The 27,822-nt window shown below is 46.0% G+C and overlaps 1 protein-coding gene across 1 annotated transcript in view; it reads left to right on the top strand.

The window, feature by feature from the left end:
* The window catches only part of LOC126536368 (cytochrome P450 3A9-like), a 357,446-nt gene extending 330,273 nt beyond the window's left edge, over positions 1-27,173 (top strand). Inside the window, exon 14 of the mRNA XM_050183303.3 lies at positions 26,981-27,173. Within this exon, the coding sequence (XP_050039260.2) occupies positions 26,981-27,064 (84 nt within the window). The 3' untranslated portion in view covers positions 27,065-27,173. The remainder of the gene's footprint in view (positions 1-26,980) is intronic.
* Positions 27,174-27,822: the final 649 nt, after the last annotated feature.

The raw sequence follows: 27,822 nt of genomic DNA, 5'->3' as shown, positions 1-27,822 counted from the left end.
TTTGGTTACTTTGGTACCTTACCGGCCACTTCAACATCTTCTTCTGAAATTAGCCTGGCCACGGTGTTATTGATTACCTGTATGTTTTAAAGCGGCACATTTGTTGTCGAACACCAGCCTATATTCGTCTTCATTCACCCCCACTGCGTCTATGTTGGCCTGTTTCTTGACTAATTTGGCTTTCACTTTTCGAAATGAGAGCACTCTTAGACCTCAGTAAGCTACGATCACTGGCCATTATCCTTAACACCACTGTATCCTGCACTATGCCAGGACCGCCCACGAATATGAAATATGAAAACTGCCGTCTTCACCGATTGGGGGGGATCCTACATTGAAGCTGCTGCTTCCATCGAACTTCTCCCGCCGTCACGCAACTTTACTGTGCGGCCTCTGGTTAGGGGTGGCTTTTACGAAAGCCTACTCATTCCATACTGGAATGTCCGACACATCGATCTGTGACTCGCGCAATTGTGAAGATACGATTGAGCATGTGTTCTGTTGTTGCGATCTCTATGACAACAAACGCGACGTTCTTCAGAGGGTGCTAAACCGATAAGATAACAGACCATTTTCAGAGACTATGATTCTCGCACGGCGGCCACATGCGTCGCAGGCCTACAAAGCGACGCCGGCACTGCTACGTTTCACTAAAGTGAGTGGCCTCAGTGAACGATTATAGGCGTGAAGTTATGGCCATTCGCATGTACTCACACCGATAATACCTTCTTTTCTCCATCTCCTTTCCTTTTTTTCCCTTAAACCCCTTCCCCTGTGTACGGTAGCTAACCGGACGTGCGCCTGGTTCATCTCCCTACCTTTCCTTCCTTCCTTTTCATCCCCCTCCTCCTCTGACGAAGGTATTCATTATTTAGAGTAGTTTTCTTTTGTCAAATCCGCCCATGACCTCTTCTCTAGTAATTCAAGATCCGATGCGATTGTGATCACTTGCTTGACAGTTAAAGCCTTAACAGTTAAAGCTGTGACCCCTAACCCGGAGTCCACTGTGAGTTGTGACCACGGCGGGTTCAGGCCAGGGGGCAGGGCGAGTCTTTACCTTAAGAAGTATATTACGCTTAGTCTTAAATGAAAAGAAATAATGTGAATCGAAGGACACGTTGAATATACATCCCTATTTCGTTAAGTTAACACAAAAGAAACACGCGATGGAGCGTCCCGCATTGCTAGGCCAATACTATACAATGTTATAAACGCAAAATAGACTTATAAGGGCTCAGCTCACGTAACGAAGGTCAGCGCTAGGGTTCGGGGGGCGGTCAGTGGCTCACAAACTACGGGCGCTGCAGAGGGACGGCGTACTGCGGTTTATTTGAGTTTCGGCCAGACAAGAAAAGAAGTATTCCTGACTTTTCTATAACGAAAGCTTTATATGACTAACCTTCCGTACTTTTTTCGGCGTCTCGTAAAAGTAAAACATTATAATTTGCGCCGATCCTGGTGATAGCGCAGAAAGGGTCCAAGCTCAATGGCACTTAAGCCTGTGGGCTCGGGAACCTGTAACGCGCCCATGTGGGCCGATCCTGGTGATGTGCAGAAAGGGTCCAAGCTCAATGGCACCTACGCGTGTGGGCTCGGGAACCTGTAACGCGCCCATGTGGGCCGATCCTGGTGATGTGCAGAAAGGGTCCAAGCTCAATGGCACCTACGCGTGGGGCCTGGGGAACCTGTAACGCGCCCTGTCACAAGTGGGACCCAAACAGGTCCCAGGTACACGGGTAAGAAAATATGTTTTTTTCTGTGAAGTTTTACGTATTCGTAAAGGGTAAGAATAAATGAAGGCTTTACAAAACCAGGCAATGCTGGCTGACTTGTGTGAGTAAGTGGTCAAGACATATCGTACTAATATTATTCGTGAAAAATCTTTATATATGCTTCCGTTTCGGAAAACAGGCAAAAACTGGCATATATAATACATTGAGTGGATGCTGGCCTTGAGCGAATGAAAACACTTTCATAGCAACGATTGGTGTATGAATGTGGCAGTGGCAGATCGCATTGCCATTCGTACAGCTCGTGTAAACGGTGGTGATGCACAAACGAAAGCCGCGCTCACATGGTTCCGCATTGCGAGTGTGACTTGGAAAGGTTTTCCCAACGAAGACAGGCGTCATAGCTGGTTCGTGTGCAGCTGACTTTGTTGCAAGGGCGCATAGGGCGACCCAGTGAAACAATCTAAGATGAAATGGTCGAAACTCAACACGCCTACAAGGGCTCGCAAAAGATACCCGAACTAAACATTACAACCATTCCACTCTGTGAAGTTAGAATGGCAGCGAAATCACTTTGCTTTTCGTTTGAGAGTTTTGACTGTCGTCAGCTTTCGCTGCCATTGCATGTTCACAGAGAGGAATGGTTCTCAATTTTTTGACGAGCCTGGATTCGCCACGTATACGACACACTTTGGGGGAGACACTCGAACTCTCTTTTGACAGATAGCCCCGAGACTATCTGTGCTGTGAACAAGTTGGTTACTCAACTCCTCACGCAAGAGTCACGTAATCTCTGTTCTAGTATTCACCTGCAACCTATCAAGAGGGTTGCAAGACTACTGCTGAGGGAGTCCGTTAACTATGCTAGATGAGTCATACAACTCAACATTAGAGTCACGTGATCACTGCTGAAGGATTCGGGTTACTATTCTTGATGAGTCACTCCAGAAGTGTATGTCAAGTTACCTTCAGTGCGTGGTGCAGGGCTATAGTCGTTCGACTCTTGGCTGGAACTGTCGAGCCGCTTTTCAAAATCAGTCAAAAACTTTTGCCGACAGTCTAAGGTGACGTCTCAAAATGAATATTGTGAAAACACAACACAGAATGTTAAAGAATTCACAGCTAACTTGTCAAAACGCACATGGCAGGTTAGTAATAAAAATAGAATATTTCACCACTATTTGTTATTGTCTTCCGGAGGTGTCAAATGTCTCAATCGGCATAGAATCACGTGAACACAAGACAGTTCTCTTTACTATTCAACTGGAATCTATGGCCAACCAAGTATGCACCTAGCAGCTGAATATGCATGACACTGCACCGCCATTAAGAATCATAATGGCACCTCAATGTAGTACGTCGCTCAGGCAGAAGTTCAATTCACCGCAGCACAAGTATCTTATAATATTGCAAAAGGGTTTTAAGGTAAACGTATTTCACTGTCCTCACAGACGTATTACTATTTACAACTTACTATTTATCCTCCTCAGCAAGTATGGAATACATAACATATAACAAAGGGCTACATTGATTCAAAAAGACGCCTAGATAATGAAGAGCAATAAGAACAATATTCCAACTGAGACTGCATAATTTATGCATTACCAAATGCTTCCTGAAAACAACTTGTTGGCAATCGATAATCCAATTTAACCGTACAAACAGCTGTCTTACCTTATGGTGCTCTTGTTTGGCTTATGGTGCTCTTGTGTGTGGCTAAACCAACACTTTAGCCGCACAACTCGCTCATGTTTATTAGCTTGAGTTCAAAATTGATGTGAAAAACACATTAAAATGTTGTTGAACAATTTTCTTTCATACAATGCGTAACAGTGCATAAAACATCATAATTGAGAATATCGTAAAAAGGTGCAGCAGTATTTATACCAAACACTTTCTTCATATTGACATAAATATATTTTTCCAGACAAATTATAATAGCTGACACCAACGATTCGACAAATTACAATAACCACTAATACAAAACTTGCCTTAAAGCAAACACGCTGGCAAAATATGTAGCACAGATAGCTGTATTTTTTTATTAGAAAGAAAGCGCATGAATGATGGCATGAATGATCAGGACAAGGAAGGAAGCAGAACAGGTACTAAACTGTACCCAGCTACACTCAAGCAGCTACAATGCAATACACATGGTGAAAAAGAGACAAAAAGAGAAAGTGAATACATGAGGAAGGCTTCTTTTACTCATCAAAAGTCGCCCTGTAAGCGAAGATTGTGTACCGGCTGGAATCTAACCTCAGTAAACTCATGAATAAGTTACATTAGGTGCTACATTTGCATGTTTCTCATATAAAAATCTTGATTTTCCTTCTTATGATTTCTAACTTAGTGAGCGTGACTGACTTTCATTTCATTTATTTTTTCATTTATTATACCCGTCAGGGCCAAGGGCATTACAGAGGGGGAGTGCCAAATACAACAGAATGAAGAAGACAAATACAGTTGGTTACATCAGTGTTTAAATGCCACATGTATATACAATATTAGCTAACGCTTCACGGAACTATTCATAATTAGTAATACCTGCAACTTCAGCAGGAAGATGGTTCCAGTCACGTGAGGTTCGCGGCAGGAATGATTGTGAGAAACTCTTAGTGTTGCATGAGAAAACTATGACTTTGTACTGCTAATCAATGCGACGGGATACATAAATTGGATGGGGGATGAGGTGATCTCGTAGAGTATGATGATGGTACAACTTGTGGAAGAGGGCAATACGAGACACTTTTCTGCGTGATGCCAGCGATGGGAGGCAAAGATTAGGTTTCATATTAGTTATACTCGCTGTGCGGTTATAGTTAGCAAGAATATAACGTACAGAGTTATTTTGAACCATATCGCGGTCAGTGATTAGGTTTCCATGAGCAGGGTCCTATACCGGAGTCGCGTATTCCAGTTTAGGTCTTATTAAAGTTTTATATAACAAAAGTTTCGAACTAGTAGGTACGTTGACAAAGTTGCGACGTAGGTAGCCAAGCATGCGATTAGCGTTTTTAATTATTTTCTCAGTATGAAGAGACCAGCTGAGGTTTGAAGTGATGTAAACACCAAGATATTATTTTATAGTACGACGATATGATAGATGTTTTCCTAGACACACACATTACTTTGCATTTGTTAATATTTAACTCATTAACCATTCATTGCACCAGTTCCCTATAGTGGTAAGGTCCGCCTAAAGTAATTCAATATCGTTAGCATCGGAAATTTCTCTGAAAATGACGCAATCATCAGCGAACAGATGGATATGGGAGTTGATAAGCGATGGAAGATCATTATCGTAAGTTGGTGTTCCATGGAACCCTTTGGAACACTTGAACAGACCTCTGTAAAACCGGAGTTAATGCCGTTAGCAGAAATTGTGAGCGGTTAAGAGGAAAACACTCAATCTATTTCAAAAGGTTGCAGTCAATGTTAAGTTGTCTTAGTTTGTGAAGCAATAGTTTGTGGCACACCTTGTCCAATGCTTTTGAAATATCTAAGAATATACAATCAGCTAGTGATGATTGGTCAAGACTATGGTGTAGTCCATGCGTCAACAATATTAACTGGGTTCCACAGGAGTAAGATTTCCGAAAACCGCGTTGTGCTGACGGAAAAAATGCGCTAAGAAACCAAACTAAGTGTTATTGCCTATAGCTTGAAATTTAGCATACCGAATAGATTCTAAAGCTTCCTTGGAAACGGCAACAACAATTAGTTTGGTTTCTTGGCGTATTTTATTTCTTCTTTTCCTTTTTCCTGTTTTTTTTCTCCAGCCGGCGTGTGAGACGCCGTTGACACGCCGGCTGACACGCGTGCGTTGACAGGTGGTTGACAGACGGCCGGGCCCCTGGCCTTGTGCGCAGCATTCCTTTATTCTCAATCGGACACACCTTCGCCCATTGCCGCCGTACCCCTCTCCCCTTCAGAAGAACCCAACCTATATAAACCTTTTCATCAGGCGAGGAGGAACGGGCGAGCCCTTCCTCCTCTCGGGCTTGTGCGATCTGGCGCGGCGCTCTTTGAAAGTATTGCTGTCGCGTGCGGCGGAACGATTTCGAGATGTTCTAGATCGCACTTTCTGAAATTTATGCAATGTCCGTTCATATAAGACCGTCACAGAAGCCCTTCGGTTCTACATATTTCCGCGTGCTGTAGCTACCGATTCTAACGAATCGGTAGCTACAGCACGCGGACATATCTCTTGGGGGCGCACACATGTGACGCGCATTATAAGCAGCCGTGTGTGTAGGTGTTGTGAACTATTTTGCGTATATCGGTTTTAATTCAACGAGCCGGTGTCTCTGTATTACCAGCATGACATGGTAAATCTGCTCTCCATCTGATCGCTTGGCGTAGGAGCTAAAACATAAAACAAAGGAGCGCGTGCTCGTGTACGGCCATCCTAAGGCAACCACGAAACATCTAAGCGGCAGGCGCTGTCAAATATTTGCGATACACCGGCATCGTTCTCATGAATATTAAGTTGGGTAGGCTTGAAATCACTATATGTTTACGCCAGCCTTCCTGCATGAGGCCGATGGCGCTGCTCAACACAGCGATCATTGCGGTTGGTGAACCAGCATGATACATATTTAAGCTATGTGCTTCGGTCTCATTGTCTTTTTGCCCTGTAATCCATGATATATGCGTGGGATTACATAAAAAGAATGCGATAGCTATTCCTGAGGACAAGATTTCCGTAGTACTTCTGGGTGCGTCTTAGAGAACGGAACGAACACAAGCGAAATAAAAAATCGGTTAATCATCCCCTTTCTCGAAAAAGAAACAAAAAACGGGCTAACGCCGCAATACGACCCCGCGAAGTCACGCCGCACAACGTTTATAGATCTACAAACGTTGACGCCGTATGCTTGGACCATGCGCAATAAAGAAGAAGGATATCTGTAATCGAGCACCTCCCACTGCTTATGACGCTCGCGCAGTTTGTAAACGGTCGCTTTGCTGGACAAGCTTAATCCACACTGTAAGGTATGCTGTTATTACTAAACAAAACTATTTTGTTCATAGGTGGGAACCTCATCCACCGAACCAAGTAGTCACGCAATGTAACCTGCAGATAACAGTTTGAACACGTCAAAGTATAACAGCACAGCTCCTATCGTAGCAGAACGGCACCTACGCTGTTACGATCATCGCGTATGTTTCATTGCTCCTAAACCGCACCTTAGAACTAGAGGATAACACTGCAATAAAGTCGCATTAGTAAATGGAACAGTCAGAAATACACAATTGATCTTAGAGGCTGATTGTAGGCTCAAATATGCGCGCACACCTTTAGGTGCGTGCTCCGTCTGCATCAACGCAGGCAAAAAGTCGCGCCGTACCGACTTAGAGCACTTGGGTACGTCTCACAGAACCATGTACCACGTAGACGGACGCGTCATACTGAATAGACCGCACGAGCGCGAAAACAAACGCCAGAAACTACCGCGGAGCGTATATCTGCCATGCAAGACTGAGCGCTCGCCCAAGCTAGCATGCCAACTGCCTATAGATGGCGCCACTGCGTAGCAATATGGTGGCGGCCATGAAATAACGGTGTACAGTGAACTCTCACTTGAGTGAACTTCAAGGGACCGAAGGAAATAGTTCACTTAACTGAAAGTTCACTAAACTGAATATTAACTAGACCAACATAAGACTTGGCATACTGGGTCAAAAGTTCGAAGTGCAATTCATGGAGCAAAAGACATGGCATCCGTAGTGTTAGAAATGTGGGAAATGGAATTTGTACATATCAATGAGAAACACACCACGTGGGTCGTTTGTGTGCACACGCGGAACCGACTAGACTGGAAAGAAATATGGACTACCACGCCACGACTAGCCGGTCGGAAAAAAACACACACCACGTGGTTTGTGGTGTGACAGATCGCCCTCTAATTCTTCCAATAGGCGAGTCTAGCAGTGCTATTGGAAGAATTAGAGGGCAGTAAATGGGATATAATAGGGCTCAGTGAAGTTAGGAGGCCAAAAGAAGCATATACAGTGTTAAGGAGCGGGCACATCCTGTGCTACCGGGGCTTAGCGGAGAGACGAGAACTAGGAGTCGGATTCCTGATTAATAAGAATATAGCTGGTAACATACAGGAATTCTATAGCATTAACGAGAGGGTGGCATGTCTTGTTGTGAAACTTAATAAGAGGTACAAAATGAAGGTTGTACAGGTCTACGCCCCTACATCCAGTCATGATGACCAGGAAGTCGAAAGCTTCTACGAAGACGTGGAATCGGCGATGGGTAGAGTGAAAACAAAATACACTATACTGATGGGCGATTTCAATGCCAAGGTAGGCAAGAAGCATGCTGGAGACAAGGCAGTGGGGGAATATGGCATAGGCACTAGGAATAGCAGGGGGGAGGTATTAGTAGAGTTTGCAGAACAGAATAATATGAGGATAATGAATACCTTCTTCCGCAAGCGGAATAACCGAAAGTGGACATGGAGGAGCCCGAACGGCGAGACTAGAAATGAAATAGATTTCATACTCTGCGCTAACCCTGGCATCATACAAGATGTGGACGTGCTCGGTAAGGTGCGCTGCAGTGACCACAGGATGGTAAGAACTCGAATTAGCCTAGACCTGAGGAGGGAACGGAGGAAACTGGTACATAAGAAGCCGATCAATGAGTTAGCGCTAAGAGGGAAAATAGAGGAATTCCAGATCAAGCTACAGAACAGGTATTCGGCTTTAAGCCACGAAGAGGATCTTAGTGTTGAAGCAATGAACGACAATCTTGTGGGCATCATTAAGGAGTGTGCAATAGAAGTCGGTGGTAACTCCGTTAGACAGGATACCAGTAAGCTATCGCAGGAGACGAAAGATCTGATCAAGAAACGCCAATGTATGAAAGCCTCTAACCCTACAGCTAGAATAGAACTGGCAGAACTTTCGAAGTTAATCAACAAGCGTAAGACAGCTGACATAAGGAAGTATAACATGGATAGAATTGAACAAGCTCTCAGGAACGGAGGAAGCCTAAAAGCAGTGAAGAAGAAACTAGGAATTGGCAAGAATCAGATGTATGCGCTAAGAGACAAAGCCGGCAATATCATTACTAATATGGATGAGATAGTTCAAGTGGCTGAGGAGTTCTATAGAGATTTATACAGTACGAGTGGCACCCACGATGATAATGGAAGAGAGTATAATCTAGAGGAATTCGATATCCCAGAAGTAACGCCGGAAGAAGTAAAGAAAGCCTTGGGAGCTATGCAAAGGGGGAAGGCAGCTGGGGAGGATCAGGTAACAGCAGATTTGCTGAAGGATGGTGGGCAGATTGTTCTAGAAAAACTGGCCAGCCTCTATACGCAATGCCTCAAGACCTCGAGCGTACCGGAATCTTGGAAGAACGCTAACATAATCCTAATCCATAAGAAAGGCGACGCCAAAGACTTGAAAAATTATAGACCGATCAGCTTACTGTCCGTTGCCTACAAAGTATTTACTAAGGTAATTGCAAATAGAATCCGGAACACCTTAGACTTCCGTCAACCAAAGGACCAGGCAGGATTCCGTAAAGGCTACTCAACAATAGATCATATTCACACTATCAGTCAGGTGATAGAGAAATGTGCGGAATATAACCAACCATTATATATAGCTTTCATTGATTACGAGAAAGCGTTTGATTCAGTCGAAACCTCAGCAGTCATGGAGGCATTGCGGAATCAGGGTGTAGACGAGCCGTATGTAAAAATACTGAAAGATATCTATAGCGGCTCCACAGCCACTGTACTCCTCCATAAAGAAAGCAACAAAATCCCAATAAAGAAAGGCGTCAGGCAGGGAGATACGATCTCTCCAATGCTATTCACAGCGTGTTTACAGGAGGTATTCAGAGACCTGGATTGGGAAGAATTGGGGATAAGAGTAAATGGAGAATACCTTAGTAACTTGCGCTTCGCTGATGATATTGCCTTGCTTAGTAACTCAGGGGACCAACTGCAATGCATGCTCACTGATCTGGAGAGGCAGAGCAGAAGGGTGGGACTAAAAATGAATCTGCAGAAAACTAAAGTAATGTTTAACAGTCTCGGAAGGGAACAGCAGTTTACGATAGGTAGCGAGGCACTGGAAGTGGTAAGAGAATACATCTACTTAGGACAGGTAGTGACTGCTGATCCAGATCATGAGAGTGAAATAATCAGAAGAATAAGAATGGGCTGGGGTGCGTTTGGCAGGCATTCGCAGATCATGAATAGCAGGTTGCCATTATCCCTCAAGAGAAAAGTGTATAACAGCTGTGTCTTACCAGTACTCACGTACGGGGCAGAAACCTGGAGGCTTACGAAAAGGGTTCTACTTAAATTGAGGACGACGCAACGGGCTATGGAAAGAAAAATGATAGGTGTAACGTTAAGGGATAAGAAAAGAGCAGATTGGGTGAGGGAACAAACGCGCGTTAATGACATCTTAGTTGAAATCAAGAAAAAGAAATGGGCATGGGCAGGACATGTAATGAGGAGGGAAGATAACCGATGGTCAATAAGGGTTACGGACTGGATTCCGAGGGAAGGGAAGCGTAGCAGGGGGCGACAGAAAGTTAGGTGGGCAGATGAGATTAGGAAGTTTGGAGGGTCAACATGGCCACAATTAGTACATGACCGGGGTAGTTGGAGAAGTATGGGAGAGGCCTTTGCCCTGCAGTGGGCGTAATCAGGCTGATGATGATGATGATGATGAGATCGCCGCTTTGCTCTGGCGGCGTTGTAAGCGCCAGCTATGTTACTTTGTTCATGGCCTCCGAAATTACATGCTTGCTCGTTCTGTGCGGGCGATCTCGGAGGCCATGCCTCGTTGCCGTTCGTTTTCTGCGCCGCCGCTTTGCCCCAGGGGCGCTGTAGCGCCAGCGACGTTAGAGGCTGAGCAGAAAGCAGACCGTTGTATGTGGCCTTTTTAGACATTACAGGAGCCTACGACAACGTAGACCGCAACATTTTGTGGGATATTCTGGAAGGGGAAGGCTTAGGTAACGATTGTATACAGCTTTTGAGAGAGATTTACCTAGAAAATACCGTTTGCGTTGAATGGGAAGGGATGAGGAGCGCGGAGAAAGTTCATATCAACAAGGGACTGAGGCAAGGGTGCCCTTTATCCCCCCTGCTGTTTATGATGTACATGGTGACGATGGAGAGGGCGCTGGAAGGAAGTAATATCGGGTTTAATCTCTCATACAAACAGGCGGGTACAGTAATAGAGCAGCAACTCGCAGGTTTATTTTATGCGGACGACATTGTGTTGCTCGCTAACAAGCAAAGCGATTTGCAACGTCTGGCTAATATCTGTGGACAGGAAGGCAACAATTTAGGTTTGAAATTTAGTGTTAGAAAATCAGGTGTTATGGTAGTCAATGAAAACAGTGAACAGACAGTGGAGATACAGGGCCAAGAAATACCTCGGGTAACAGAACATAAATACCTTGGTATATGGATAAACGAAGGCAATGGATATATGGAAGCACAGGAAAAAACCATAACAGTCAAGGGGAAGAGAAATGCAACCATAATGAAGCACAGAGCGCTATGGGAATACAATAGGTACGAGGTCCTCCGAGGTATGTGGAAAGGGGTAATGGTTGCAGGACTTACTTTTGGAAATGCGGTTGTTTGCTTTAAATCAGGGGTACAATCAGGACTCGACGGGAACCAAAGGTCAGTGGGTCGCCTCGCATTGGGCGCTCACGGGAAGACTACAAATGAAGCTGTGCAGGGGGATATGGGCTGGACTAGTTTTGAAGTGAGGGAAGCTCGCAGTAAAATTGAGTATGAAGAACGGCTGAGGAATATGGAAGAAAGTATTTGGGCTGGGAGAGTGTTCAGGTATCTGTACAGGCAAAACATTGATTCACAGTGGAGGAAAAGAACTAGGAAGCTTACCAGCAAGTATGCGGCCTGTGGGGTGGGCAACACAGCAACAAGGAAGGTCAAGCGGAAAGTCAGAGAGGCTGAATTAATCTCATGGGTGGCGGCAATGGAAAAGAAACCTGCCATGAGTAACTACTTAAGAGGAAAAAACGAAATCAGGAAAGAAACCATTTATGATAACTCAAAGGGAAGCTCATTACTTTTCGAAGCGAGATCGGGATGCCTTAGAACACGCACCTATAAAGCGAGATATAAGAAGGAAGAAGAAGCATGTGCTTGCTGCGGTAAAGCTAGGGAAACGACGGAGCATATTTTATTAGAATGTGAAGACGTCTACCCAGCGGTCGATTTAGGCACCACTGGCCTCCTTGAAGCCCTTGGGTTCAGCGGGAGCAGTGGTAAAGCAAATAGGTCCGCAATAAACATTAGTAAGAGGCGATTGGAGGATTGGTGGAAGTAGGGAAACGACAAAAAACGGAGACGTACAAAAGCACAATTCGCAATAGGGGATCAGAAAGTTTGGACGCGGTAGTTCATAGTGTTTTTTTTTTCTTTTTTCATTGGTTAACCTAGGTAGGATATTAGGCAGCATAGTAGCAAGAGCTTGGTGGCGCAACCCACCGCCCCGTTCCAAAGGGGACGCTCATAACATCCATCCATCCATCCATCCGTTACATTGCCGCTGGAGCGGCGGTTTGATGAGGGCGGGAATCGCTTGCGCCTGCAGTGCCTTGCTGTGCAAGCCTTGGTCTTCTGAGCGAGTTCGTTAAACTGAAATATTGACTGTTCCGAAATTCGTTTAAGTGAAACATTTTTGCATAGAATCTATAAGAAAACTGCCGGGGATTTTTAAAAAGTTCGTTATTCTGAAATATTCGATAAACCGACGTTCGTACAACTGAGAGTTTACTGTATATACTGTGGCGAGGAAAGCATATGTCGCCTTGAAGAAGACAAGTCCACTTGTCGAAACGTTGGCTTCTGCTTTCACGTTGTTCTCGTTTTGCTCGTCGTGTTTTTATTTCATAGACGCTTAATGTGATTATTGTACCAGGGAGAGTGTGTTAGTTGCAATGGTGCGTTGAGGAATGTACAGTTCAGTTAGATGGGTGACTATAGGTATGAAGATGTTCCAATTAGTTTGTACACTACGGCGTTGAAAGCCATCAAGAAAAACGACGATAAAAGAAGATAGTGCTATATTTTTGGCTTGATAATTTGATCTGCAGTAGCCTCGTATTATATTTTTCTTCTTGTTAGTTTTCGGACCGTCTAGTCTAATGACATATTGTAGAAGCAAGTGGTCGCTGATTCCTGGAAGGTACGTTACAGGCGATACTATTTCGGGTCGATTAGTGAGGAGTAAATCTAGTGTATTCGCCGTGTTAGCTGTTATATCTGCCTGAGTGCACATCTGCACGAGTGAGAATACGAAACACACATCTAAATAGTTGCGAGCTGGAGATGAGAGCGGCTATATTAAAGGGGGTCGGTATTCCATGTTATATTTGGTAAATTAAAATCGCCAAGTCGGAACAGTGGTGATGAAGGAAAGCGTGTTGCAACGATCTTAACAGCGTCATAAAGTACATTAGCAAAGTTAGGTGACGACAAAGGTGGAGGGTAGCATACTCCTATTACAACTTTCTGACGATTAAGTGTTATTGCTGACCATACTAATTCTAGTTCAGTCTGCTCGTGTATACATGATGATGGTATATCATTGGAGATTGCGAAAAGCACGCCGCCGCCTCTCTGCGTGCTACAATGACAACGATAGAATGAGAGCAATGAGCATTGAAAAAGATAGCGTCGCAGACATGCGCAGTGAGCCATGTCTCCGTTAGCGCGATTATTTTAGCGGAACATGTATCGATTGCTGATGTGAGTGAGTTATACTTGTTATGGACGCGTCTGATCTTAGTAAAAAGAAGCGATACTGAAGCCGAGGATGTGTGGCCACTGCCCCTCATTCGTCCCTAAAGTGTTGGCAGAGATAGCGGCAGAGGGCGAGCTGGCATGTGCGCTTCTCGTATCAGTGGAAATGACAGTGGCAGTGATAGGGTCATACATGTAAGATTTCTTGTTCATAAGTAACTTGTGGCGAAGTTTGTGGGTTAGGGATCCACGTTGGGGAGGCTTTCTCAAAATCGAGCAATTTTTTCCGTGCCAGACGTGTTGCGGCCGAGTAATCTTGACTAACTTTGACCTTACTTTCGTTTAGGCTTTGCCTTTGGTGAGTATTAGGTTTTTCGCTTTGAAGTTCAAAAATTTTGCTATAATAGGACGGCATTTGTTAGGTGGGAAAGTTGCTAAGCGGCGCGCGCGTTCGATTTCGTGAGGGGAAAGGGGGTCAGTATAGGGCAATCAACAAGAACAGAAGTAAATTTTTCCTGAATCGCCTGCCAGGTTTCATCGGAATCTGGGATGCCATACAAAATTAAATTGTTACGCCGTGACCTGTCGTCAAGACTACATTCTACAATGTACAGTGGAATGTAGTGCCTGGGCGCTTGGAGAGCACTGCCGTTTTTCGTGCATTTAGAAAACGTCGACCGCGAACTACTACTTCAGCCGAATACAGCAGCTTGTCGCCTTTGCATTCTTCTCATGGTCACTGCCACAGCTCTGCTAAGCAAGCACGGGCGTTTCACCATCGGCAGTCAAAGCGGAAACTGCCGCAGCGCAACTCCAGGAAGCGGAAACGCCGGAACCGGAAATTTTGAAACCCGAAATGCCTGAACCGGAAATGCCGGAACCGTATTTGGTGTGAGGGGAAAAGGCGGCGCACAACAAAGGTTGTCGCTACTTAAGAAAGCAGCGGTGGCGCGTGGATGTAGGGGTTTTGTTCCTGCTCTGGAACGAAAGGAGACGGTCGGCTGTTGTAGCTGTAACTGTCACGGAGCGCGTAACGCGGCTCGACGTTAGAGGCCACTGGCACTGCAGCCCTCAGCCGAGGCCCGCGGATGTGGTAGCTCCGCCCGTCGAAACTTGCAGCATTGATAGTTGTGGATGGTATATCACACTGCGTGTCTCTAGCTTGCAGAGGAACAGAAGCATACCACGTAGTTCCTCACGTACAATGAGACGAATGGAGGACGAAATGACAGCGGTAGAAAATCATAGTATACATCGACGGTGCTTACCGTCGTGACATTGGCCAGATGTCCAAACTTCGAAGTGATACAACGTGTTTTAGGGACCTCGAAGGTTCGACAGTGATTAAGCAGCTCAGCCACTGGTTCTAGACTGAGCAGGTGAGCAAGTGACAAACATCCTCGGCGATTCCTTTTAGAATATGGCTCACCTTGTCTTCCGCCATTCGGGCATCCACCGACTTGGACAGCTTCAGTATTTCTTCAATGTACGTTCTGAAAGCCTCCCCGGTGACTTGAGCCCTCTAGGACAACGCTCGCTCCGCACGCTTCTTTTTCGTTGCTGGGTCTCCACAGCATTTCCTCATTTTCTCCACAAGTACTTCCCAGATTGTCAAAGTGTCCTCATGGTTCCCAAACCATACCAATGCAGTGAAATCAAGAAACGTTGACAACTGGTTATCGGCATGCCAACCATTCTACAGGCTCACCCGATGATAGTGGCTGAGCCTCTCATACACGTCGTCACCGGGATTTCCAGTGGATGTCCCTGTGTGGTAAGGAGATGCCCTCGCGGGCGGTTTATGGGTCTCTCCGCTCGAGTTAATTTGTTGAGGTAGTGGTGCCAAGCCCGAAAGTCGATGGCTACTGCAAAGCTCGTACTGTTGGGCTTCCGTCGTTGGCAGACAGTGTACCTAAGGTAGCAGCAGGTAATTGTTGGCTTAAACTACACCTTCCACCGCAATTGTAACAATTTAGCGCCTTTATTTCGAATACGAAGAATGCAAAGGTATTGCTGAGCGAAAGCAGTTCACAGCGCCGCACGCGAGCCAGCTCAGCTTCGTTTTCCTCTTCATCCAAATTCGCCTTCGAAGTTTCTGTACTTTTATTGCAATATTCTTGTGTGCACGGAAATTGTAATATCTTTCGGCTGTAGCTGCGAAAGTACGAGGTTCTCTTTCATGGGATTGCAAAAAAAAAAGAAGTTTAATAATTATTTAGTCCCACTAAATATACAAGCAGTTTGGATAAGAATCGGCAATTTGCGGTCTACAACAAGCTAAATAAGCTACACCACGATTCTTCTTGTGAAAATTTAATACACAATGATGTACCTCAAAAGATTACTATTCTTCAGTTCTGTAGGATATGCCTAAGAAATGTAGGAGCTACACAAAAACTAATGACAAATTTAAAATGTACATTAAAGAGTCTATGGACGGCAGCATTTTCAAATCTCTAGTACAAATAATTATGTATTTTCGAGTAGCTTCTTCCCTTCATCTTTAATTGTAGACAAATACTTAGACAGGGGCAACGAGATGCGCCAGAACAACAGTGGCGGGTTGCAGCACAGTTTGTCCTGTTTCTGGTATGAACGACTTCCTTTACGTCCGGAGGACCGATGGTTCATAACAGTAGCCTCCCGCGTCGAATGCCCCAACTCGGTGCAGTCGAAAAAGGAGGGCACGGAAAAGATTGACGGCATACAAGGTTAATGGGTGTCCGGGACGTCATAGGGCTTCAGGCGGACGATGTGTACGATGTCGGTGAGGGGTTGGGTAGATGGGGACGCAGCTAATGGAGCAATTTCGTTAGTTACATCGGCCACTTTGTGGCACACTATAGTCGGGTACAACTTTACAAAAAAAGGACAGGCCCCGCCCAGGTGACCCAAGTGCGATAGCCGATTGCCCCCGCAACTAAAATACCCCCACTCCGTAAATCGTGCTTCTGAAACGTGTAATTGTCGGCATAAATAAAGACTTCTGTATTTTGATGACTGGTTTAGTAGAACTCTCATGTGCTACAGCACATGCCGAATCGCGAGAGAAAATTAACGCCATGCCTTCTACAACGCTGTCCGTCGTCTGCTCTTGTCACTTGCAATGAAGCTAAAGAGCACATGCGCGGTTGAGGTGTCCTCCCCGGAGAGAAAGTTACTGCGCTGCACTTCACCCCATTTTTTCTTCTTTCCTAACAAGAATCTCCATCTCTCGTCTGCTCTTTAGCTTCATTGCAAGTTTCAAAAGTAGAAAGAGCAACCCTGCATGGCTTTTGCGCTAGTTTACATGTACACGGCACATTTACTACTCGGTTTCCGAACGTAAAATGAATCAGTTGCTGTTGAACAGGTACTTACAAAAAACAATGCATCTATCACCACTATTACGAACCTGGGGCGAGAATACGGTCCAGGCAGGGAAGGTACAAAAATGCTTCATTCGTCGTTTTAAATAAGGGCTCTTGGTTTTATATAGCGTGAAATCTATATTTATTTATTGGTGTTGTGTTTTCACAAACTTATTTTCAAGAATGTCATTGGCTTTTTTTACCTTTTTACGTTTCTTTTTCTTTTTTGCAAGCCTACGATATAGACACTTGGCGCAAGGCATTCCGTGCGAGTTTTCCGCGAAGGAGCCCAGTGGGTAACGTCGCAATGCGGTCCTTTGTTGCCGAACGAGCCTTGTGTCGCCTCGTTGTCCGCATCATCAAGGAGCCCCGACAAGAAGACCAAGCGTGGCCACGTCCTGAATAGCCATACACGCAATATGATCCTCCACTCCTCCATTCAACACAGCGTGGAGGACACGACCAAATTTGTCGTCGAGATGCTCGTTGTCCGCGAAAGCACAGTGTTCAAGGTGACAAGGAAGGTCAAAGCGTCGCATGTTTCGGGTGACAAAGTGTCGACGTCCTCCCGAAAGAGGCCACGAAGTGCGGAGAAAAGAAGACGCAGCACGAAGTATCACAGCTTCACGTTGTGAGCGCTGAGGTCATGTGTGCACGATTTCTTTCGCCACAACGAGATACCGACGGTCGAAAAGATAAATAACGAGTTCTCGAAGCGTATGGATCTTCCATCACTGAAGCGTTGTAGTGTGCGTCGCCTGCTTGTCGAGATCGGATTCAAGCACGAGAAGATGAGCCGCAGTTCACTGCTTATCGACCGGGATGACATCGCCGATTGGTGGAATCACTACCTTCGTGACGTGGAGTGCTACCGGGTGGAAGGCCGAAATATCTTTTTTACTGGACAAGACATGGGTGACGGCGTAACACGCTGTGTACAGGCGTCCGTGCGTTTGCACCGTGGTGCAAACGCACGGACGCCTGTACACTCGGGTAAATCGCCTGTCGTAGAGTCTGAAACAACCTTCTTGTAAAGGCCAGCGCCCAATTGTGACGCACAACGGCAGCGAGGATGACTTCGTCGACGGCTGCTTGGATGTATTCCGTGGCCAAACAAAAGGCTACTACCACGAAGAAATAGGCGGGGATCGCTTCGAAGGATGGTTTAATGATGTTCTGCAAAAGTTACCAGCTGGAAGTGTCATTGTTTTAGACAATGCACCTTACTATACCCGGTGGCAAGAGAAATTCCCGACGACGACTTGGAAAAAGTAAAAAATACAGGATTGGCTCAAAACCAAAAACATCGCCTACAGCGAAAGGGTGGTGGAAGAGCAGCAGCTTAAGTTGGTAGCATCTGTAAAGCCACGCTTTCTGAGCTGCATCGTAGAAAATGCAGCTGGAAGGGCCGGTTTCATTGTACTCAGGCTCCCACCGTACCACTGCGAATTTAATCCTATCGGGCTCGTGTGGGCAAAGGTGAAAAATGGCATCGCTGCGGACAACAGAGGCTTCCGGCCGTCCACAGTCGAAGACGTGGTGAGGGGAAAATCAAGCACGTAACGGCAGAAGACTGCAAAAAGAACGTTCACCACGTGATAGACCTGAAGGCAAAGTTCAGACTTGACACGTCTGGGAGTGACCACATCTAACTCATCATGATCCAACTGGGTGAAGATGACACTGAAGAAAGCGACTGCGACAGCGAGCTGTCCGGCATTGAGCCACTCGACGAAGCATAACAGCTTATTAATAACGAAGAAACAGCCCTCATTAAAGCTATCAAAATTTTGCCGGTGGGTTCGCAGCAGCCTCTCATAATAAGCAGTTCAAAGTAATTCCTTTTAATGAAAGCTCAATTCTTAAAAAGCCACGTCCTGCACACATCGTGCTCAATTTATGTACTGACATGTAACCATGCTCAAGTGCTTAAAATCTCAATGCAAATACAATTATTAACCGTGAATAACTATGTGGGGACCAAAATGCTCATTCGAGCATTTGACGGGCCCTATGGTGAAGTAGCAGCAGCTGAAGCAAATTTGACCGCCTATGTTGGCAGCCTGCATGTCGAAAGGAAAACAACAGCAGTCGTGTTGGAGCCATTGTCAAGCTTTACATGCCCCTAAAGGCCAATCAATACATGCAGGCAAGGAATAACAAAAGCACACCGTCGGCTCGGTTTACTCCACCGCATAGTCATTGTTTATTTCATTAGGCCACATGAACAAATAAGAGAAATGCTAGCAGAGTGGCATGCCCATGTTAGGCGGCCTGCTTCCAGGTAGTTGTGCTCCCCCTACTGTTCTTTCCAGCCTGTTGAGAAGAATAATGCCAATGTGAGAAGGCCCAAAATACGCTATTGAGCAGCCAGCATTGAGCATGACAGGCCCCGCGAAGAAATAACAGTAGTCGCGGCACATTTGAAAGACGCCTTTAGCAGTCTGCATTTCAAATCGCAGTCATTAGTAGCCATTGTATGTGAAACAGCAGTAGTAAACGCGAAATTGACAGCCACTGTTAGCAGCTTGCGTGCAAAAGCACATTCATGTGGTCGCATTGTTTATTTTGGTTATCTCACTCAAGCAACTAATGCGAATAAGAGAACAATTATAAAATTATTAGAGCATATCATACATAAACATATCAGCAGGTTTTTAGCTGATAATAGCATTATCTCTCAGTGGTAACATGGATTCCGTGCTAGCCACTCAATGGTCAAGCAGTTCATCGAATTCACTCATGACGTTGCTGTTCAAAAGCGCTTCAGAGGCTTGGTTACGGCAAACGCACGCTGAAAAATTCCACTAAAGAGTGCAAACTCATGGTCTACAAAACACTAGTTCGACCCATCCTTGATTACGCCTCTATAATTTGGTCCCCCTTGCAATCAATGCGACATAGATATACTTGAAGCTGCATAAAAAAAATATACGATTTATATACGGCAGGTACGATCGCCACTTCTGCCCCTCCTCGCAGGCTCAGCTATTATCCCTACAGTCGCTAGCTCAGACGACACGAACATGTAATTGCCTTATCATGCTTCAGAAAATTGTCAGTTCTTCTGTTCATGTCTGTGTACCTCCGCCTTTATCACCAGCTCTGTGCGCAGTACCGGGCGCACTTGTTCGATGAACATTGTCCCGCTTAGGTCGAACTGAACTGCTTTAAACGCTCTTTGCTTCCACCAACAACAGAATTGTGGAACAAGGTAGATGGATCCATTAGACGACTACCCACGTAACAATTTTCTCCAGAATTGATAAAATATATATTCTGTTAGTATTTGTTAGCACTCTTAACATTGATCTGTATTCCGGAGAACTGTTTTGTCTCGCTTGTGTGGTCATTTAACCTGTTATATTCTGCAAACGTGTTCTTGTGTCTTCGAAGTTTTGTATTGATCCACCCCCTGGGCTATCTCTCGTGTGTGGGGACAGCAGTATTTGCAAATAAACAAATAAATGAAGTCTTGTTGACGGACTAGGGCGTCCTCGAAAATGCCACATCCGGATTAGCTTGGCTGCCTTCTTGTCGCCGTGCGCCGCCCACAGAGCCAGGATAATTTTAGTCTTCTGATCATTCGTGAGGGGCATGACTACCTTCTTGAAGAGCAGGTCATTGGCGTGGTACCGTCGTGATCTCCCCTTATTAGGGACTTTTAGCTTGTACGCTATTCCGGTAAACGGGAGCGGTTTGGGCGGATTACCGGATGGTCGGGGCGTAAACGTGAGCGGTGAAGCCGCCTGGTGTTGTAGAGCTCAACCAGACAAACGCATAGCTAAAACTGCAGTAACTCACCATATCCTGCTTCGCCACTCGTGCAAATTTTTGGCAGCGGCGTAATTGTGAACACGATTACGCCACTGTCGAAAATTTACGCCAGCAGCTAAGCAGAATATAGTAATTAGCTCTGTGTTTGTGTGGTTGAGCTTTGCGCCACCAGCTGGCGCCACCAATCTGGCCGCTCACGTTGACGCCCCCGCTAAACCGGAAAACCGCCCGCGCTTGCCCGAATACCGGACACGCTAAAAGTCTCTATTAGAGACTTTTAGCCTGTACGCTATTCTGGTAAACGGGAGCGGTTTGGGCGGATTACCGGATGGTCGGGGCGTAAACGTGAGCGGTGAAGCCGCCTGGTGTTGTAGAGCTCAACCAGACAAACGCATAGCTAAAACTGCAGTAACTCACCATATCCTGCTTCGCCACTCGTGCAAATTTGTGGCAGCGGCGTAATTGTGAACACGATTACGCCACTGTCGAAAATTTACGCCAGCAGCTAAGCAGAATATAGTAATTAGCTCTGTGTTTGTGTGGTTGAGCTTTGCGCCACCAGCTGGCGCCACCAATCTGGCCGCTCACGTTGACGCCCCCGCTAAACCGGAAAACCGCCCGCGCTTGCCCGAATACCGGACACGCTAAAAGTCTCTATTAGAGACTTTTAGCTTGTACGCTATTCCGGTAAACGGGAGCGGTTTGGGCGGATTACCGGATGGTCGGGGCGTAAACGTGAGCGGTGAAGCCGCCTGGTGTTGTAGAGCTCAACCAGACAAACGCATAGCTAAAACTGCAGTAACTCACCATGTCCTGCCTCGTCACTCGTGCAAATTTTTGGTAGCGGCGTAATTGTGAGCACGATTACGCCACTGTCCAAAATTTACGCCAACATCTGAGCAGAATATAGTAATTAGCTCTGTGTTTGTGTGGTTGAGCTTTGCGCCACCAGCTGGCGCCACCAATCTGGCCGCTCACGTTGACGCCCCCGCTAAACCGGAAAACCGCCCGGAAAGTCTATTATCTACCCACTGACACGTCAAGCGAAAATGATTTACGTAATCGATAACGCATATGCTGGCCGTACAGATCCGCCAAAATGCATTAGATGGACGTAGCCTGCGCAAGGTTTGTTTCTATTGCTAAACGGACCAAAAGTAGCATACGGCCCAGGCGCGCCTATCTACAGAACGAGATGAGTGCGCGAAATTACAGTCCCAATTGCACCATTACGGTTTCCCGGCTTCAAAATCCTCCTCCCCCCCCCTCCTCCCACGGCTCCGCCACGCTTATCAATGCGTCTGCGGCGTGTTCTCATAATGGCGCGACCATCACATAGCCCTACTTCGAATACCGGTCTACTAATTTGCTACCACAACCAATGCTTCGTGTTTTGGGCCAAGCTCCCGCCGCTAGTAAAGCCGTGTATCCGCGGCTATATGTTCGCTTCGGAGCGCTTGAGTAGCGGCGCGCTATCGAGCGCGTATCTATTTCGTATTTTGGGTGTTTCGCACACTTTTGTTTTTTATGGGAAAAACCAGAGAGGCAAAGCTGAGCACGAAACAAATTCTTAATTTTGAGGTTAATTTAGGTGCTCTACAACTTTGTGATTGATATGTTTGCGATTCAAGCAATAATTAAAGAGTTGACTAAATAAAAGCAAATAATTATTTAATGCTTTGTGATAAAAAAAATGCTAGCTGGAAGTCACACGACAACTGCTACTATGCAGCCGGTACAATTTCTCTAGAGCTCGTGTTTTTTTTGTTTTTTTTAAATTCTAGGTCCAAGTAAACTGGGACACACGGTACATTTTCCGAATATAAATCTCGCTGCATTTCGGGTGATTCGTTCCAGTTACATAAGTTCCTTTCATCGCGACGTTAATTGCATGGGCACTCCGGCACATTTCCGCCATCAGCGTGAGCGTGATGCTCTGGATAAAGTCAAAGTGCGATAACAGCGGCGCCGCGCGCCGCTTGCTATAGGTGCGAGTGAAAGCGTGCGAGGGTGAGCCGAGGATGGTGGCTTGACATTGCGCGCGCAAGGGGGAAAGCGTGGGGGAAGCACCTAAAACCTCTTAAACTTCGTAAAGTAGTGCCACGCTTTGAAGAATGCCGCCTCCTTCTCGCGCGCCGACGCCGCGTCGCTATTGGCCTAGTAGCATCACGTGGGCCCTCGCGCCGTGCATCAGCGCCATTTTTGCCCGAGAAGCGTCTACGGAGTGGCGAGGAGCGGATGTTGGCGCAGCTGCTACGCTCGAGCAGTGTAAGCGACGTCACGGTAGAGGAGGGAGCGTGAAAGAGATGAGAAAAGAGGAGGAGTGAAGGCGGATGAGGAGAGTGTCGCTACTTTACGAAGTTTAAGGGGTTTTAAAAGCACCTACCCTTCCCCCGCGCACAAGGCACCAGGGGGGGGGGGGGGGGGGGGCTTCTACTCTGGTGGCGGCTGCGTATGACGCGGCTGGGCGCGGCCGTGCGAGCCCTATCTTCAATGCGATCTGAGATGGTTAGAGACAGCCACGCGCCCGCGCAGGACGTCTATTGAAAGCGTGTGTTCTCTCCGCTTCGTTCAAGTAGAGGTCTCCGAGAGGCAGCACGAACATCAATTCACTCGCTGCTGCCATGTTTTCTCGATGCAGCGCTTTGAGAGCGACTGTGCGCACTCATCAAGTGAGATGTGCCTGTGCGGGCGTGATACCACGCTTGGAAATTTAGTCAGTGAGCGAATGCTTATGAGCTTATACGGCCGCTAGAACTGCTAGCCTTACATCGAATAGCTGTCTACTAATTTGCTATCACAACACAACCAATGCTTCGTGTTTTGGGCGAAACACGCCCAAAACACGCCCAAACACGCCCGACTTTTTTGTTGTGGTGATCCCAGACAAGCACAGTATACTCAAACTGGAAACTTACAGAGGTGGCGTCAGTCATCAATGTCGCATGAACCGGCCCCTTTTTATGTTTTTGTCAGAAGTAGGGCGTGTGCTACTGCTGCCGAGAACAGAATTCCTTTAACCTGCGGTCGTGCCTACTTGGGACACACTCGCCAGTGCCTTAACTACAGGCTCCACATCATTTTAGGTATTTGAAATCAGTACACGTGTCAAATTTTTCCTTACACTGCAAAAGTTGCGGTTGCTATCCGTGGTAGAAAAACACGCAACTCATTGGCTCTGCAAAAGCGAAATTAGGTTGTGAAGTTTTGGAAACGGTATTGCAAATCTGGCGGCTCTCCATACGAAGTGTATTGACTGCAAGGGTCCCAGAAAACTGGAAGAATGCAAACACTACACTAAGCCACAAAATGGGAGACGTTACAAAATTAATAAATTACAGGCCCATTAGCTTACTCCGAGTATTATATACTATCTCGACATGGCCGCCGTTGCCGCCGCAGCCGTAGCGCCGCTTACACCGTGGTAGGGAGGCAAGTCCCCTATTGTCCCTGAGCTCGCCGGTCCAGTCGTCACGTGGGTCGCCAGAGCGTGACGAGGGACGGGCTAGCCACGGCGAGCGGGCAGAGTAGTTTGGAAGACGGAGCGGGCTGGTCATGCGCCGAGAGACAGCTGAAGATGTGGCCGGCAAGTTGAAACCACCAGTCCGAAGTCTTCGCCGGTACATTGACAGACGGCGCAAGTCCGTCAAGATCTTCGGCAGCGAGGTACCAGCAGCCCGAGACCTCTTCAGATTGGGATCACGACGAGCACACCACAGATAAGCCTCGTGTTCCAACCTGCTCTCAGAACTTCCCGCCGTACTCCTTCTTTATTCGCGTTTCATGTTTCATTTAAGCAGTCATCGCATGTTCGTTTTTGTTTGTTGTGTTAGTGTAGTGTTTACTGCGTTTATTGTCGCGTGTACTTGCATTTGCGCTCCGTACTTTTTTTATTATTTCATGAGTGTTCGAAATTCTCACCTGGTGCACTTTGTGTCGCACGTCGCATCAGCGTTGGTGTGACCTGCACGCCTTCTGCGAGGCTTTCCAACGCCTGCCTTCAGTTCGCGTATTCTCTTTTCCACCGTGTCTCTGGCCTGATTTTATTTTATTAAATTGAGCACGTGTTTTTGCGTCACCTCCGATCTCATGCCTCTGGTCCACGGTCGATCAGGCGTGGACCTTATCGCGGTTAGCAATCGAACTATCGGTAAATGTACGTGGGTGGGTTTGTTGTCGCCCCATCCCCTCCGGTTCAGAGAGTGCGAATACATTAGCACCAATCTTTGACAATAATTTACAATGGATCACATTCATACCAGTATTCATGTAAATGAGAAATCCGCAAAATACAATCAGCCTCTCTAATGTTTTCATGGATTACGAAAACGCATTTGATTCAGTAGAGATATCAGCAGTCATAGAAGCATTACGTAATCAAGGTCTACAGACCATTTACGTGAATATCTTGGAAGCTATCTACAGAGATTCCACAACTACCCTAATTGTGCTCGAGAAAAGTAGTAAGATACCTATAAAGAAAGGGGTCAGAAAAGGAGACAATCTCTCCAATGCTATTAACTGCGTGCTTGGAAGTATTCAAGGTATAGAACTTGGAAGGCGTAGCACCAAGGATCGACGGCGAATATCTCAGCAACCTACGGTTTGCCGATTACGTTCTTTTATTCAGCCATACTGCAGATGAGTTACAACAAATGATTGAAGACCTTAACAAAGAGAGTGCAAAAGTGGGGTTGAATATCAATATGCAGAAGACAAAGATAGTGATGAATAGCCGGGCGAGGTAACAAGAGTTCAGGATCGCCAGTCAGCCTCTACAGTCTGTGAAAGAGTACGTTTATCTAGGTCAAGTAACTACAGGGAACCCTGATCATGAGAAGTTATTCATAGAAGAATAAAAATGCGTTGGACCACGTGCGGCAGACATGGTCAGCTCTTGACTGGAAGCTTACCATTATCATTGAAAAGGAAGGTGTGCAATCAGCGCATTTTACCGGTGCTGACACATGGGGCGGTAACTTGGAAACTGGCAAAGAAGCTTGACAACAAGTCAAGGACCACGCAAAGAGCGGTGGAACGAAGAATGCTAGGCACAACGTTAAGAGACAGAAAGAGAGCGGTTTGGATCAGAGAGCAAATGAGTATAGCCGATATTCTAATTGACATTAAGAGAAACAATTGGAGCTGGGCAGGTTATCTAATGCGCAGGTTAGATAACCATTGGACAATTAGGGTTACAGAATGGTTACGAAGAGAAGGGAAGCGCAGTTGAGGACGGCAGAAGGCTAGGTGGGGCGATGAAATTAGGAAATTCGCGGGCGCTAGTTGGAATCGGTTGGCGCATTGCAGGGGTAATTGGAGGTCACAGGGAGAGGCCTTCGTCCTGCAGTGGACATAAAATAGGCTGTATATGATTATTATCATAATTATTATTGATAGAAGATTTTGTACCTGGCTTGTGCGTAAGCATGTCTCCTGTGCACTTTCTATGCAAAGAAGCCCGATTCATGGGTAGTCCAGCTAAGCTGGTTCATTCAGTTCTCTTTTCTTTTTTATGCATCTTGTGCAAGTTGAGCACAGTTCGGAGCACAATACGCTCTCCAATCATCACGTGTGATGAGACTGCTTCAGCGAAATGTTTCCAGTAAACGTTCACAGCTGTCAGTAGTGCTTGTCCTGTTTGTTTCGCCCTGCTTTGTTCAGCCTGTCTTTTGATGAGTAGTTTTAACAGTTTCAACGTATTTGCTGCAGTTAGTGAGGTATGCTTAATTTCATTAAACTACAGTCACAGGCAATGCTACAGGTTCAATGTAATATATTATTGTTCCGTATAGAGCATTGTAGATTGAACTACAAAAATCAAATTAATACAGGAGATTGCACATAGCAACACAAACCTCAATAATATCGTAAACAGACGCTATAGGTTGCTGACGGATGACATGCCTTTTTCTGAATACATAAGGTGAGAAGCTATTTCTTGCCTGCAATGGCCCTTGATTTTCTCATCGTGTCCACTTTCACCTATTTGTTTAGCATTGTCGCGCACGTCAGTGCTTGCGCCGTCGAGGAAATTTCACATTCTGGACTTGCCGGAGTGGTAGTGAAATATAGCGAAATCGCGATGTACCATGTCTGAGCACAAATATATTCGATTTGATGTTGATGACAATGCTCAGTGATCGCATGAAACTTGGGGTGCCTTCGTTATTTTTTATAAGAAACAGCTCTCGATGCTATTGCTCAATGTTTGAGAATTTCTTATTCGGGAAATATTGAGAAATTGTCTTGAAAACGGTTTTTACATGTGCACACAAACGCATGTTATATCGCAGGCACGACAAATGGCTCAGTTCGCCAAATGACGATGCTTTCTTCTTTCCAGATTCCCCCCAAGTACCAACCAAGCATCCTACTTCTCCTTCCCTATGACGTGAAGCTCAGAGTTATCGACAGAAAGAGCCAATAGGAGCAGAGCCTTGGGGATTTAGAGAAGAACCAGTAGTGATCAATGACGGCCCAGAAGAAAAGGCTGCATGTGTGACAGAAATAAAACGGAAATAAAAAGGAAATTTGCAGGCCACGTGTACTGCCACATTGCTCGCGGGACGCCTAGGTGAGGCACGGTTAGCAGCGCTTTAAGCGAAATCCAGAACGACTGTTCTTCGAGGCTGAAGGAAAGAACAACTAGAAATGTAATTGTCGTGATACACGATTAAGTAAAGACAACTGTCTATATTGCCAAACAATGCGCCCTATCTGAAAGCAATGTTGAGCTTACCTTGTTCCACATTTTACCAGCGGTCACTAGAACTGAACCCTGACTATCGTTATCGTTCCCCCGTAGTACGCGCTTGTATCAATAAGACGGCAATTAAAAAGACCTCAGACTTCCACAATATATCTATGTATAGATATATAGATATATAGCGCGAGCAACAACAACAACCGACTTGTGCCTCTTCGTCTTCTGCTGGCACCCATATTTCTCACTACAATCATTCCCCGGCGCATAAGGAGCCATGCTGGCGACCTATGGAACAGGCAGCACTGGTGAGTCGTATTGCGGCTCAGTCAGTCTACATGAACGCTTTCGCGTCTGCGACGCCATTGAACCGTAGTCGGCTGAATAAGCTCAATGACGCAGTTGACCGGGGACGTCTGTTGTATAGAACCCGCTAAGGGCCATCATACTTTGAGCTGAACATCGTAGCAAGGCCAGAAGAG

This window comes from Dermacentor andersoni, chromosome 3 (genome assembly GCF_023375885.2).
Source record: "Dermacentor andersoni chromosome 3, qqDerAnde1_hic_scaffold, whole genome shotgun sequence".
NCBI classification, from domain to species: Eukaryota; Metazoa; Arthropoda; class Arachnida; order Ixodida; family Ixodidae; genus Dermacentor; species Dermacentor andersoni.
This window is presented reverse-complemented; position numbering and strand designations above follow the sequence as displayed.